The sequence below is a fragment of the Meriones unguiculatus genome, chromosome 6 (genome assembly GCF_030254825.1).
Source record: "Meriones unguiculatus strain TT.TT164.6M chromosome 6, Bangor_MerUng_6.1, whole genome shotgun sequence".
NCBI classification, from domain to species: Eukaryota; Metazoa; Chordata; class Mammalia; order Rodentia; family Muridae; genus Meriones; species Meriones unguiculatus.
This window is the reverse complement of record NC_083354.1, coordinates 43,297,203-43,311,895: the sequence shown is the minus strand read 5'-3', so window position 1 is coordinate 43,311,895 and position 14,693 is coordinate 43,297,203. Positions and strand designations below refer to the sequence as shown.

The 14,693-nt window shown below is 50.4% G+C and overlaps 1 protein-coding gene across 1 annotated transcript; it reads left to right on the top strand.

Annotated features, from left to right (window-relative positions):
• Positions 1–1,497: 1,497 nt before the first annotated feature.
• Mon1a (MON1 homolog A, secretory trafficking associated) lies at positions 1,498–13,927 on the top strand. The gene is made up of 6 exons (XM_021662451.2): positions 1,498–1,787; positions 9,228–9,367; positions 10,831–11,313; positions 12,028–12,793; positions 13,408–13,555; positions 13,660–13,927. The coding sequence occupies exons 2-6, from the start codon at positions 9,241–9,243 to the stop codon at positions 13,798–13,800; spliced, it is 1,665 nt and encodes a 554-aa protein (XP_021518126.1). The 5' UTR covers positions 1,498–1,787; positions 9,228–9,240; the 3' UTR covers positions 13,801–13,927.
• The last annotated feature ends 766 nt before the right edge of the window (positions 13,928–14,693 follow it).

The window sequence follows — 14,693 nt, the reverse complement described above, 5'->3', positions numbered from 1 at the left end:
TAGAGATGTGTAGATGTATGGCCACCTACTTATCCAAGTAGAGAGTATTCTGTGAATACAGTACTTATAGTGAAGACGGGGAAAGAAATGACTCAGTTGGTAAGTGCTCATGGGTAAAGGACTTGTCACACAAGCATGAGCAACACTTGTGTAAAAACCAAGCACATTGGTGGGGGTCTTTAGCCGCAGTGCCGCTGCAGACAGGTGGGTCCCTGGAGATCGCTGGGCAGGCGGGTGTAGTCAATCCACGAGCCCCAGGCTCACTGAGAGGTCCTGTCTCAAGCAGTAAGGTGGGAAAGGGTCAAGAAGACTGCTGTCCCAGTTTCCTTTCTGCTGCTCCGATAAGACATTCTGACCGAAAGCAACTCGGCGCCGAAAGGGTTTATTTCAGCTTACAGGTTACAGTTGATCCATGAGGGGGGTCAGAGCAGGAACTCGGCAGGAACTTGTGGACTTGGAGAAGCTCCACTTCTCTTCTCTTACCCTTCGTTGCAAGTGAAGGAGCTCTTTTCGACATGGGAACATGCAAGGTCCTAATAACCCTATGCAAACTATCTCCTGTAAAAGGTCACAGCTTTGTCGCCATGTCAATCACACATAGGCCAGTATTGTGGAGACGGGTTCTAAACGTCACGGAAGAAAGACCCAGAGACACAGATCTCCCCAACTTCTGGATAGGACTGAATGAGACACAGGAGACAGACCACTTACGGGGGCTTGTGGAACAGCAAGGGGAAATCAGAGGTTTCCGACTGTGTCCTTCATCCCAGAACTATTGGGATAATTAAGGATTAAGCTAGAGAGAGAGAGAGAGAGAGAGAGAGCAAATTGCTTCAGAGAAACTATGAATGCGCTATTGTCATTCCCTGATTTTGCTTCTTCAAACTATTTTCCAAAAACAATGGCTTCTGGCAAAACTTGTTTTCCTGTTTTTATTACTTTGTGTCTAGGAAATTACAAACAGTGGTTCCTTGCCCTTAGAAATCACCCGGGAGCTTTTAAAAGTAAATCCGATGCCTAGTTCTCCACATTCATCCAATTAAGTAAAAATCTCTAGGGGTGGTGTCCAGGCATTAATGTTTTTTAAAAGTTCCCCAGGTCAGTCTTTGCAAAGCGTTGAGGGCTGTGCCTTCTAGAGAGCCTTATTCTAATAAACTGGAACTAGGCTTAAGAGGTGTTTTTTAAGCAACAATTTGTGAGCCTTTTCAGTAGGTTCACGTCCTTGACCGTCAGTGTGGCTGGGCTCACTAATGGCATTTATATAGCTCCCTAAACTTATATTGTCCTTCCACGATCAGTGGAGAATTACTGACATCCTTTCCCGTTCCTGAAAGTAAACCCCTAGTGGACTTTTGCGGGCAAGGGCGGAGGACACGGAAGAAGGCGGCGCCAGGTGAGGCAGCCAGGGACCAGAGTCAGATCCCGCCTCTGGCTCTGCCGGGCTCCGGAGCCCGGAACCGCTCCCGCAGTGCTTTAGGCTGCGGAGAGCTACGAACTACATTTCCCATAATGCACCCAGGGGCGGGCTGGGGCTGGACAAGCGTCTGGAACCGGGCCTCCGCCACTACAGGCCGGTGAAAGCTGTCTTCCTGCGCCGGTGGCCGGTTGAGGGTCAGCAGGAGAGATCGGTTCCTCCACTGTGGCCATGTCTGTATCCTCCTGGGGCGCTAGCCCCGCGAAGTTGCACCTTAAGGCCAGGCACGACTGGACACTCATATCCCCCCGGGGGTCTGGCCGAGGGCAGTGACCGGCACCCTCGGTAGGTCCTGTGTTCCCCTAAGAAACAGGTGAGTTCGACTGCCAACCCACGTGGCCTGGGGGCGGCGAGAGGCGGGCAAGCTGTCATCTTTAGAGGGAGGGGCTTGAAAACTGGGGGGGGGGGTCCCGGCCATCTACTGCCCCGATAGGAGTACTGCGTCTCTTTGGGGTCCTTCAGCTGGCTGGTCCCAGATGGGCAATACTAAAGATGAGAAGAGACCTCTTCCACTGGCTGGGAGGGCAGTGTCTCACAGGCAGCAGTAGCTGGACCAGACACCAACTTACACTTCGGACGTATTCGGCCCCCAGAGTTCTCTTCAAAGGCGACGGGGGCGGTGGAGCCAGGCAGTTCATTGGAAGGGTCCCAGGCTTGGGATTTGTTCTTAAAGGCGCCCTGGCTCAGATAACTAGGTTGTCCTTATACTAGGTGAGCCTGGAGTCTGGAGTTTGCTTAGGAAACGTGAGCAGCCTTTGTCAGGAAGGGGAGTGGCCTCCGGAGGTGACCAGGATCAGGCTAGGCTGAGTGTAGTAGAGTGGGCATCCTGCTGAAGCAGCCACAGCACAGCCTCAACTGACTGAGCCCTGTCTGTCATACATTCTGCATCGTCCTCCCAGACAGACCAAAGGGGTCAAGGCCAGAGGGGAAGCACCATCGGAGCAGGAACGACCAAGGTGGTTCAGAGCCAGTAAGGAGGGGCTTTAGAGCCAGTAAGGAGGGGCTTTTGGGAGACCCTCCCCTCTCAGGAGCCATCTGGCAGAGGGACTGAGGTTAGAAGGAGGGATAACACCAGTCTGTTTGGTGACTTGGCTCACAGGCTCTGCTCACAGGAAAAGTTGCAAATCCCGGGGGAACTCAGAGGGGCTGCTTACAGCAGTGTTCCTGTGGAGACTTCAGGGACTGGTCCGAGATCCCTCCTTTGCCTAACCGCTTCCAGGCCAGTTTCCCTGGAGCATGAGCTGCAAAAGCTCCAGTGGAGGTGGGCTTTTTACCTGATACCCTACTTTAACACACCTCCCGGCCTGAGCGGGTGGGTGTCCAGAAAGCTGTTCGCTTCACCAGGCCTTCTGGAACCCCAGGCTGACCTTGGAGAGGATAAAGATGCTATATGATCTCACAAGCTGAGGAACTGTTGTGAAAAGAAAAGAAAAAGCATCTGCTAACTCTAGACAGCCGGCCTGCTCCCTCTCCCATGCTGGTACCATGCTGGGTAGGCTCTGAAACACCGGGATCATTTAACCCTGAGGCACAGAAGGCACCCTGAGGGAGTGAGCAGAGGGGGACTGCTGGAGAACTTATTTGAATCTTGACGCCAGAAGTACAAGGCCACAGAGAGGGGCACTGTGCGGACCTAGGAGGTCAGCGAAGTTGGGAGAGAGATCTAGGAGCAACAGAGAGCTGGCGACCCGTGTCTGCACCTGCAGAGCCAGTGAACTGCCCGTTTGCCCGGGACTCTGAGGCCAAGGCCCACGGGTGGCTCTTAGAGCTCACCTGGCCTCCTAAGGTCAGATGTGTTCCATTAGGTCATTCATCAGTCAGTCCCCGGCTCACTGAGCAAACTCTCAAAGGATGGATTTGCAGGGCGGAGACCGCCGGATCTGTGTGTGAATGCAATCTGAATGCACAGAGCGCTCGTAGGAGCAGCCGAGTATGTGATGTTTCTGCTCTATACAGCCAGGTCACATTTATTGTCTCATTTAATCTTGCCACCCCATAAATCAGTAGGGCTGTTGGCCAGATATCTCCATTCCATACCATCTTATAAATGAGGAAACAGACCAGTATAACCAGTTCCTCTAACTACAGAGCTGCTTCCCCTCCACCAACTCCCCCTTCCCAACACTTGATTATTTCCAAAGACAAGCTGTCTCCACGGGCAAGTTTTCTTGCCTGATGCCAAGTGCACTTGAACTGGGCCTTTTGCACAGACCTTTCATTTTCTCTCTCTTCCAAAGATATTTGTATTTAAATGTTGGTTTAATTCCTTGTTCATATGTCTCTGCTGTGGCAGGCCGCAGGGCAGGGTGACCTTCAACCTAGAGAAAACTTCTGGGTGAGCAGGTATACCGGTAGAAGACCTCTCTGATAAGGAGCTCCAGCAGCAGCCTGGAGGGAGGGAATGAGTCATCTACCGGCCTAGGAAGGGATAGAAATGACTTAGGATATGGGTAGAGTAAGGTCAAAGGTCAAGGGAAGAGGAGTTCAGGGTAAGCTGAGCTGATGTAGAAAAGGGGGTGGGAAGAAAGGGCAGAAGATAAGCTCAGAGAAAAAGAGAAGGTTGACTTTCTAGTTGAGTGAGGTGGAACCATAGAGTTGTGAGCAGAGGAATGAGGTGACCTGCCCTACCTTGAGGCTCACCTTGAATGCAAAGACGGAAGTGGCGGCACAAATCAGGATTGGTGAGGAAACTGCCGCAATAATTTACTAGAGGGGCTTGGCTCAGGGGTTAAAAGCATTAGCTGGCTGTTCTTGCAATTCCCAGCAACCACGTGGTGGCTCCTAACCATCTATAATAAGATCTGGTGCCCTCTCCTGGTCGGCAGGCGCAATTGCAGGTGATTATCATGGCATCCTTAAGGAACTGTCAACAGTTGAGCTGGGTGGGGTGGTGTAGTGTGCCACGCCTTTAATCCCAGCACTCGGGAGGATCTCGGAGTCAAAAGCCGACCTTGACCACAGAGTTCCAGGACAGCCAGGGCTACACAGAGAAACCCTGTCTTGAAAAAAAAAATGAAAGAAAAACTCAACTATTGGATGTAGGCATTTACCATTTACTTAAGTCATTCTGTGAGAGGTGGACATTCTGTCAGGAACCACCACTTACTGCCTCATTTCCATTATTATTTACTCTTTCTTTTTTTTTTAGGATTTTTTTTTCTTGAGACAGGATTTCTCTGTGTTGTCCTGGCTGTCCTGAACTTGATCTGTAGATTAGGCTGGCTTTGAACTCCTGAGTTCTGGGATTAAAGGTGTGTGCCACCACTCCCAGCCACTTTTAGATTTAAATTCTATTTATTTTAATTATGTGCATTATTTTAATTATTGTGCAAGTAAGTGCAGTACCCACAGAGGCCAGAAGAGGGCATCGGATCCGCTGGAGCCAGAGTTACAGGCAGTTGGATCTGCCTAACCCCAGTGCTGGGGAATCAAGCTCATGTCTTGTCTACAATAAGTCTTTGCTCTCATCTAAACTGCTGAGCCACCTCTCTAGCCCCTGTTTGCTTGTTGTTTGTGACAGAGGCTCATGTGCCCCAGGTTGTCTTCAAAGTCATATATAGTTGAGGAAATTGAACTTATGATCCCCTTGCCTCCCTCTCCCAAGAGTTGAGATTATAGGCATGTCACCTGTTTATTTGAAGACTTAGCTTTTATTTGTATATATGAGTGTGTGTATGTGTGTGTGTGTGTGTGTGTGTGTGTATGGGTGCCTGAGGAGGACAGAAGAGGACATTGGGTCCCCTGGGAGCTGGAATTCCTTGCTGTTGTAAACCGCCCAGCATGGATCCTGGGAAATGAACTACAGTCCTCTAAAAAAGCATCAAAAAAAATCTTTGCCACCAAGTCATCACTCCAGCCCTACCAGTGGTGTTTTTGTATACATGTGTGTATATGTACATATATGTGTGAGTGTGCATGGTGAGGCCACAGGTCAACTTAAAATCTTATTCCTTGGGGCTGGAAAGATGGCTCAGTGGTTAAAAGCACTGTCTGCTCTTCCAAAGGACCTGGGTTCGATTTCCCAGCACCACATGGCAGCTCACAACTGCCAATTCCAAGGGATCTGACACCTTCACACAAACGCACGTTAAATACAATGAAATAAATTATTTTTAAAAAATGTTATCCCTTAGGTGTTGTCCACCTTGATTGTTTTTAAACTTTTTTTTTTTTTAATTTGGGGTGGGGGTTATGTGAAGGTTTGAGACAGAGTTTCTTGGAGTAGCTGTGGCTGCCCTGGAATTTGCTCTGTAGACCTAGTGCAGGGATTAAATGCCTGTACCACCACAGCGTAGCCCAACCTTCATTTTTTGAGGCAGAGTCTCTCATTGGTCCAGAACTCATCTTGCAAGGCTGGTTCGGCCTTAGTGAGCCCGAGGGGTCTACCTGTCTCCACTTCTCCACTACGCCCAGCTTTTTTACAGGAGTTCTCAGGATTCAACTTGGTCCTCATGCTTACAAGACAAGCATTTAGCAACTGGGCTATCACCCCAGGCCTGTACATGGTTTTATACAGTGCAGCATTCGAATGCAGAGCTGTATGCATTACAGGCAAGCACTCTATCAACTAATGTTACACCGCTAGCCCCACGGTAGCTAGCCTAGGTAACTAGGCTGGCCTGGAATCCACTGTGCATTTCTGAACAGCCACCCTCATGGCTGGTGATGACATTCTTGTCTCAACCCTTTGAAGTGCCTGGATTGCACATAAGCACCACCACAACAGCCTTTGCCCTCTTTATATTTTATCTCTCTCTCTCTTTTTTTATTTTTATTTTTAGAGGTAAGTCCTCAGGTATCCCAAGCTGCTGCCTGTCCCTCTAAGAATTACAGGTGTCACCATGTCATATTTTGAAGATCAAACTGAGCTACCCCCCATTCTCTACCCCTCAATCCCCTTTACCCCCCACACACGCCAAATATTTGTTTCTTTCTTTCTTTTGGAGATAAGGTCTAACTCTGTAACTCAAATTAGCCTCACTCTTTCAGCAATCTTCCTGCATTGGCCTCCCAAGTTCTGGGTTTATAAGCCTAAGCCACAATGACAATGGACAGTTTTGTGCTTTTTTTTTTTTTTTTGACAGCACCTGCTGTAGACCAAGCTGACATCAAACTCACTGTGTTAGCTAAAGACGCCCTTGAACTCCTGAGCCCTCTGCCTTCATTTCCAGAGTACTGGAATTGCAGGCACGCACTGCCAGCTTATGTAGTACCTTCAGCTGTCCTGGAGACCACTCTGTAGACCAGGCTGGTCTCAAACTCAGAGATCCATCTGCTTTTGCCTCCCAAGTGCTGGAATCAAAGGCTTGTCCTACTACCACCCAGCTTTTTTTTGGGGGGAGGGGGGACATATTATTTTCAATAGGAAAAATAATGCTAATAAATTACAGTATTGGGAAATAAGATTTTTAAGGCATTCCTCATCAATCTTGCTTTTCCTTTTATATTTTTGTTATTGTTTCTGTTTGTGTGTGTGTGTGTGTGTGTGTGTGTGTGTGTGTGTGTGTATATATATGTTCATGCTGCACAAGTCCATATGGAGACCAGAGGCCGACCTTCAGAGTCATTCTCAGGGAAACTGTTTACCTCCTATGAAACAGGATCTCTCATCAGCCTAAAACTCACCAACAGGCTATTAGCTGGCTAGCAAGCAAGAGGCATGCTCCACAGCACTGGATTATAAGTGGCACCAAACCCAGCATCTTCACATTGGTTCTAGGGTTGGAATTCATGTCTTCTTGTTTGCAAGGTAAACCCTTCACTGAGCCACTCCTGACATCCCTGTTAGTTTGGTTTTTTTTTTTTTTTTAATTAATTAATAATTTTATTATTTTGGTTTGTTTTTTTTTTTCCGATAGGGTTTCTCTATGTATCCCTGGCTGTCCTGGTACTCTGAGGCTGGCCTCAAACTCACAGCGATCGCCTGCCTTTGCCTCCCAAGTGCTGGGATTAAAGGGGTGTGCTACTACTGCCCAGATGGTTCAGTTATTGTAAGACTTATTTTTATTATTTTTGTGTATATGTCTACATAAATTTATGTCATTTGTGTGTGTGCCTGTGGAGGCCAGAAGACGACATCCATTTCCTGGAGTGGGAGTTATATGCAGTTGTAGGCCTAACATGGGACTGAGAACCAAACTTGAATTTTCTAGAACAATAAATATTTTTAACTGCTGAGCCATCTTTCCAACCACCCTTCCTGTTAGTTTAGTTTTTTGTTGTTGTTGTTGTTTTGTTTGTTGTTTTTGAGAGAAGGTCCCACTTAGGCACTACAGGACTTGATACTTGCTTTGTAGCTTAGAATGATCTTGAACTCCCGGAGCCTCTGACTCTGCCTCTCCAGTGCTAGAATTTTGGGTGTGTGCCACCACACCTGGCAAGAAACATTCTTTAAAGAGATGATAGATTGGGAGCTTGTTCTGGGACATAAAGCCTTATGATAACAAACTAGACAGTTACATGTGTACACCTGTAAATCAGGAGAAAGACGAGGGCTAGAAATAAAGTTGGATCCATTAATGTGTAGAGGTAATTTATGAGACTGAAATAAGATCCCTAAGTCAGAGAAAACCAAGTACTGAGATTTGGGCCCCTCCAATAAAAATAGTAGAAGAGGCTGCAGAGATGGCTCAGAGGTTAAGAGCACTGAGTTCAATTCCCAGAGACCACACGGTGGCTCACAACCCTCTGGGATGAGATCTGGCGCCCTCTTCTGGTGTGAGGGCTTACACACAGGCAGAATGCTGCATTTAAAAAAAAAAAAAAAAAAAAAAAAAAGAAAGCGCTCAGATGGGAAGTTCATGAGGTCAGGAGGAGAACCAAGAAAGGAGAATGTCTAGAAGCCAAGAGTTGAAAGTGCTTCAGGGGAGAAAAAATAAGCCAAGGTTACCAGTGACATAAACCTGAAATCCTAGTACTTGGGAGGAGAGACAAGTCCTCAAGTTCAAATCCAGATTACTAGATAGTGAACCTCAGAACAGCAAGCAGCCTTAGCCACAAAGTGAGACACTGTCTAAAAAAAAACAACAAACCAAAGAAGATAGGACAAGGGCTGGAAAAGAGGGGGGAGGGAAACAGGAGGGGGAGAGAGAAGGAGAGCATCTCAGGCCATCTTTCCATTCAGGGAAGAGGTGAGTTGATCTGATAGAATAACGTGAGGGATTCTAGAGAACAGAACTGGAGATGCTGTGGCAGCCTCACGGCTTAGTAGTTGTGTGCAGACTCTCCACGTTTGCCAACCCCTTTAGCTATGGCAAAAATTTAACTCTAGGCAGCTCTGCCTCTGCAGTATTTCAAAGCTTCTACTTAATCTTCTACTTTCCTGCATGTGGAAGGCAGCGTTCTGAAACAGCAGAGCTATAAGATGCTAGTAGAATGGACTGCTACCTGGCACGAGCTATTACCAGACAGAGACGGGAGAGATCTCTTGGTCACTGAGTGTTTTCTCAAAACCTGGAGGACTGGAGTTGAGATCCAACATACACATAACAAGCCAGGCACCTCATAAACATCCTGCAACTCAAGAGACACAGAGAGGAGGATTGCTTAAGCTTGCTGGTTTCCAGATTAGCTGAGAAAATGTGAGACACCTGATGATCGCTTCTGCCTCCCAACCTGCACAAAGGCATGCTAGCTACACATATGTATAGACGATGCACACATCACATCCACAGGAGCTGATCATGCTGGTGTATCTGGCAGTGCACCCTACTCCGTTGCCCTCCTTGATGCCTTTTTTTTTTTAACCTCCTAGGACAGTCCTGAAGATGGCTGCTGACATGCATAGGAAGAGAAGCCAAGAATGCCCTGACGGCACGTTGGCCCCTTCCAATGGCCAAAGTGTGGAGAGAGCTGAGAGCCCCACGCCAGGACTGACTCAGGGAACAGAGCCAGGTATGGGTAGAGTGCATTCTCCAGCCGGAGTCCTTCCTACACACTCGTACATTTGCTCAGTCACTCGTTAAGTATTTGTCACATGCTGGGGATACTGCAGAGAGTGGGGCTCAGTTTGTTTACATTTTACCTTTCCTACCATTTCCCATTGTACCAGCCGAGACAGCTGTGAGAACCTGTCATAAGAAAAACATGTCCCTCTTCTGGCACATAGACATACATACAGACAAAACACCAATGCACATAAAATAAAGGTAAATAAGATATTTTTCTCTTTTTAGGAGGGGAGTGGTGATTCGAGACAGGGTTTCTCTGTGTAGCCCTTGCTGTTCTAGAACTTTCTGTGTAGACCAGGCTGGCCTTGAATTCACAGAGCTCCACCTGCCTCTGCCTTCTAAGTGCACTAATTAAAGAAGCTAAAGTAGCTTCTTTTTTTTAAGATTTATTTATTTATTATGTATGCAGTGTTCTGCCTGTGTGTATGCCTGTGTGCCAGATCTCATTATAGATGGCTGTGAGCCATCATGTGGTTGCTGGGAATTGAACTCAGGACCTTAGAAGAGCAGCCTTCTCTCTTAACCCCTGAGCCATCTCTCCAGCTCCTAAGATATCTTCTACTAAAAACTCACACTGTGTTTCCAAAGCTAAAGGAGAGCTGGGCATGATGGTGTAAGCTGTAGTCCCAGCACCTGTGGGCTGAGGCAGGATTCGGGTGAGTCCCTGGCTGGCCGGGGGCTGAGCAATGAATATGAGGGTAGCCGCTTACATATCGAGACCATAGCTCCAAAACAAGGAAACAAAGTGGGGGCAGGGCTTTCACCCACTAGTCAAATACTTACCTCGCATGCCCCAGGAAAAGATAGATAGGTAAGAGTACAGAAGACCGATATGGTCCCTGTCCCGGAGAAGCCACAAGCCAGGAGTGGTCAGGGGCTCTGGCCACCCCTCCCCCACGAATAGAGAAGGTGAATAACTAAGTTCATGCTCTTGGGGGATGCCACTGTAGTGACCAGTGTTCCAAAGGAAAGCAAATCGAGACAAATGATCTGTCTGGGGTTGAAGGTCAGGTGCGTAACTAACCACATCTGTCCTTCGAGCTGAAGTGTGACAGGTGCTTGCCCACACGAGGGGATGGTGATGCCTTCCAGGCAGACAGCAGGTGCAGAGTTCCTGAGGTGAGTGTGAGTAAGGGTTGAGGGGTCCAACACACAGGTGGATAAAGGCCTGCATGTTGGGAATGGACAAGGGCTAAGCTGTCCAGCTTTCAGAGGTAGACAGATACTGATTTCCATTGCTGCCACGAGACCAAGGGCCTCTAAGTTGTAGATTAGCATGGTCCATGGCAGACAGTGGCAGGAGGAGCGGCTCGGCCCCATCAAGAGCGGCGGTGACCTGCTAGGCACGTCCCTGGTGAGTGTCTTCCAGCAGCTGCCTCTCTAAGGGCCGGTGCTTTCGGTCTGCAGGTGCTGGGCAGGAGGGTGCCATGTTTGTCCACGCGCGTTCCTATGAAGACCTGACAGAATTAGAAGACGGGGACGCTTCTGGGGACAGCCCCAAAGAGTATGCTGGGAGTCCCCCGCCACTGCCTACAGACATGCGCCAGATCAGCCAGGACTTCAGCGAGCTAAGCACCCAGCTGACAGGTGTGGCCCGGGACCTGCAGGAGGAGATGCTGCCGGGAAGCTCTGAAGACTGGCCGGAGCCCCAGGAGGCAGCTGGCCGACCAGCCGCAGAGCCCCCCCAAGAGGGCACAGCTGAAGATGAGGAGGATGCCACCGAGGCGTGGCGCCTCCACCAGAAGCACGTGTTTGTACTGAGTGAGGCAGGGAAGCCCGTGTATTCCCGCTATGGGTCTGAGGAAGCGCTTTCCAGCACTATGGGTGTCATGGTTGCCCTGGTGTCCTTCCTGGAGGCGGACAAGAATGCCATCCGCTCCATCCATGCAGGTGAGCCACCTGAAGAGGGTTGTGGGCAAGGCTGCAGTGGCAGGGTTTAATCAAACCAGCTCTTAGACACGGACACACACACACACACACACACACACACACACACATGCGCACTCTTAGAAAGCTGGCTTGTGTTGTTACCTCACGCTTTTACTGAACATAGGATAACCAAACAGGCCTCCTGAGGTGGTGGGGCTGCGGTAAGAGCTAAAGGCCGTTCTGACAGGAGTCTTGCCATTAGAAAGGATAAAAGCCTCCGGGGCGGTAACAAAAATATGAATAAAATATTAAAAAAAAAAAGCAGTCAACCCCAGATCCCTTGTTAATTGAGTTAGCATTTACCATAAAATGTGCTTTCTTGAGCTGGATCTGGTAATGTGTATCTACCTGTAAATCCCAGCACTTGGGAGGTGGGGCAGGGGACTCAGCCTCAGCTGGATTAGCCGGTCCCGGGCCAACCTGGGCTTCTTGAGAAGCTCTCAAAAAGCAAACAAAGAATGTATTTTCCTGAAGAGCTTCTTTTCTCGTGAGTCAGTTTGTGAAACAAATGGCAGGAAGTGAGGTGACCGGCTGACCACACCAATGAGCCCCTTCAGAGTTCAGAGCTCCCAGCAAGAAAAGCTTGGAAAGTGAAGCTTCGTGCCCACTGGGAAAGGCTATCCGGGAGGGCTTCTGGGAGGAGGGCTGAAGCTGACCCCCTGCCCACACCCTCAGATGGATACAAGGTAGTATTCGTGCGCCGGAGCCCCCTGGTGCTGGTGGCGGTGGCCCGCACGCGGCAGTCGGCCCAGGAGCTGGCGCAGGAGCTCCTGTACATCTACTATCAGATCCTGAGCCTCCTCACCGGCGCGCAGCTGAGCCACATCTTCCAGCAGAAGCAGAACTACGACCTGCGGCGCCTGCTCTCGGGCTCGGAGCGCATCACCGATAACCTGCTGCAGCTGATGGCTCGGGACCCCAGTTTCCTGATGGGCGCGGCGCGGTGCCTGCCCTTGGCCGCGGCGGTGCGGGACACGGTGAGTGCCAGCCTGCAGCAGGCGCGCGCTCGCAGCCTGGTCTTTTCCATCCTACTGGCCCGCAACCAGCTGGTGGCGCTCGTGCGCCGCAAGGACCAATTCCTGCACCCCATCGACCTGCACCTGCTTTTCAACCTCATCAGCTCCTCCTCATCCTTCCGTGAGGGCGAGGCCTGGACCCCCGTGTGCCTGCCAAAGTTCAATGCGGCTGGCTTCTTCCACGCACACATCTCTTACCTAGAACCTGACACCGACCTCTGCCTGCTGCTCATCTCCACCGACCGCGAGGACTTCTTCGCCGTCTCGGACTGCCGCCGCCGCTTCCTGGAACGCCTCCGAAAGCGTGGGGCCCATCTGGCCCTGCGGGAGGCGCTGCGCACACCTTACTACAGCGTTGCCCAGGTGGGCATCCCTGACCTTCGCCACTTCCTCTATAAGTCAAAGAGCTCAGGACTCTTCACCAGGTGAGAGGAGGCACTGCTTCAAGGAGGCAAGGAGGCAGAAATGGGGGGAGGCTGGTTGGTCCTGAGACCTCAGACACAGCCCTGAACCTGACCACTCTTTTGAGGGTGTTCCAGTGTGCTGGGGCTGTTTCCCTCCGCTATCGCTTGGTGGGCAAACACCTCTCTGCTTCAGGCCTGGAACAACTTGGGAAAGAGGCGGGGGAACATAGGTTCCCCAGGTCCTTTACGCTGTAGCAGCTCCGCCTTTGGGGTCCTTTTGGTCCAGACCAGGATACAGAGCCCCTCACCTACCACTCTAATAAAGGAGCTGGGCAGATTTGGCAGCGCCCCCCTTCCCGTCCCACCCGCTTTTTCCCAGCTTGACTTCCTCCACTGTAGACCTTTTACTCTGATACCTAAACTCAGAAACAGCCTCTCCAAGGAAGGGTCACCTTGAACCTGGCAAGCGGGGCTGGATTCCAGTCTGTCTGTAGTCAGAAGACAATGCCCTGCCTGCCGGAGAGCACGTGGGGAGAGCAGGCAGTTAAGTCTCCCTATCCAGAAACAGAGGTTTCCAAATCTCCAGGGAAGACAGTGAAAGGCCTTCCGCTGTGAACCCATTTCTCCATCCGCAGTCCTGAGATCGAGGCCCCGTACACCAGTGAAGAGGAGCAGGAGCGGCTGCTGGGCCTCTACCAGTACCTGCACAGCCGTGCCCACAATGCCTCTCGCCCCCTCAAGACCATCTACTACACAGGCCCCAATGAGAACCTCCTAGCCTGGGTAAGGTGGTTCTTACCCTAGGCCAACTGGCCTCCGTCCGGATCCTGGGTAGACGCCACAAGAGGCCTGCCTGTTCTCGATGACGACCTTTGCCCCTCCTCCAGGTGACGGGGGCCTTTGAGCTCTACATGTGCTACAGCCCACTGGGGACCAAGGCATCAGCCGTCAGTGCCATCCACAAGCTCATGCGCTGGATCCGCAAGGAGGAGGACCGTCTCTTCATCCTCACGCCCCTCACCTACTGACGGAAGCGGGAAGGCACGCTGGGCCTGGGAAGCCACGGGAGCCTCCAGGTGAGGCTGGCTTCTCCTACCCAGCCAGCAGGCAGGGACTGTGGGTTGGTGCGTGCATTAAAGTGCTTTGGGAAAGACACTCTTTGCACTTTGTCGTTGGTTCTTTGTTTTGTTGCGTTTTGAGGCAAGCTCTCTCTGTGTGGCAGCGGCCGTCAGGAACTCACCGTGTGAACCAGGCTGTCCTGGAATTCACAGAGATCCACCTGTCTCTGCCCCTGAGTACTGGGGTGCCACCGCACCCAGCTCCATCACTGGGTCTGCTACCCATTCACTCTTACGTATAGACAGAAGATCCCTCTTCCTGGCTTACATATCCCTTATACATGGGAGCACATGCTCGTCTGAGCCCCTCTTCTCCCACTCTCTGCCAGCATCAGGCTGCTCACATATGGAGTCAGATTCCAGTCGGGCCTGTTTTGGTTCCATTGAAGTCCTGCCACATATGAAGGGTTCATGAGCATCTTTGTTCATTCCCATCTTTTTTTTTTTTTTAACTTTTATTATTAGTTACATTTTATTAACTCTGTATCCCAGCTGTATCCTGTTCCCTCATTCCCTCCCAATCCCACCCTCCCTCCCTCCCTCATCTCCTCCCTGCCCCTTTCCAAGTCCACTGATTGGGGAGGACCTCCTCCCCTTCCATCTGACCCTGCATGCCCATCTTTATTTATGCTAGTGCTACTCCTTGGTGGAGCCCCAGAAGCTGCTTCGAAGGACAGTTCTATCACCAGCACTCTGGTTTCGAGACCCTGGTTAGAGGGCTGCTGTAGGAAAGTTCAGGCTGAGCTGAGTAAGACAGATGGGGACGACCTGGCTTGGCTTCTGGGTAGGGATCCTTGGCAGTG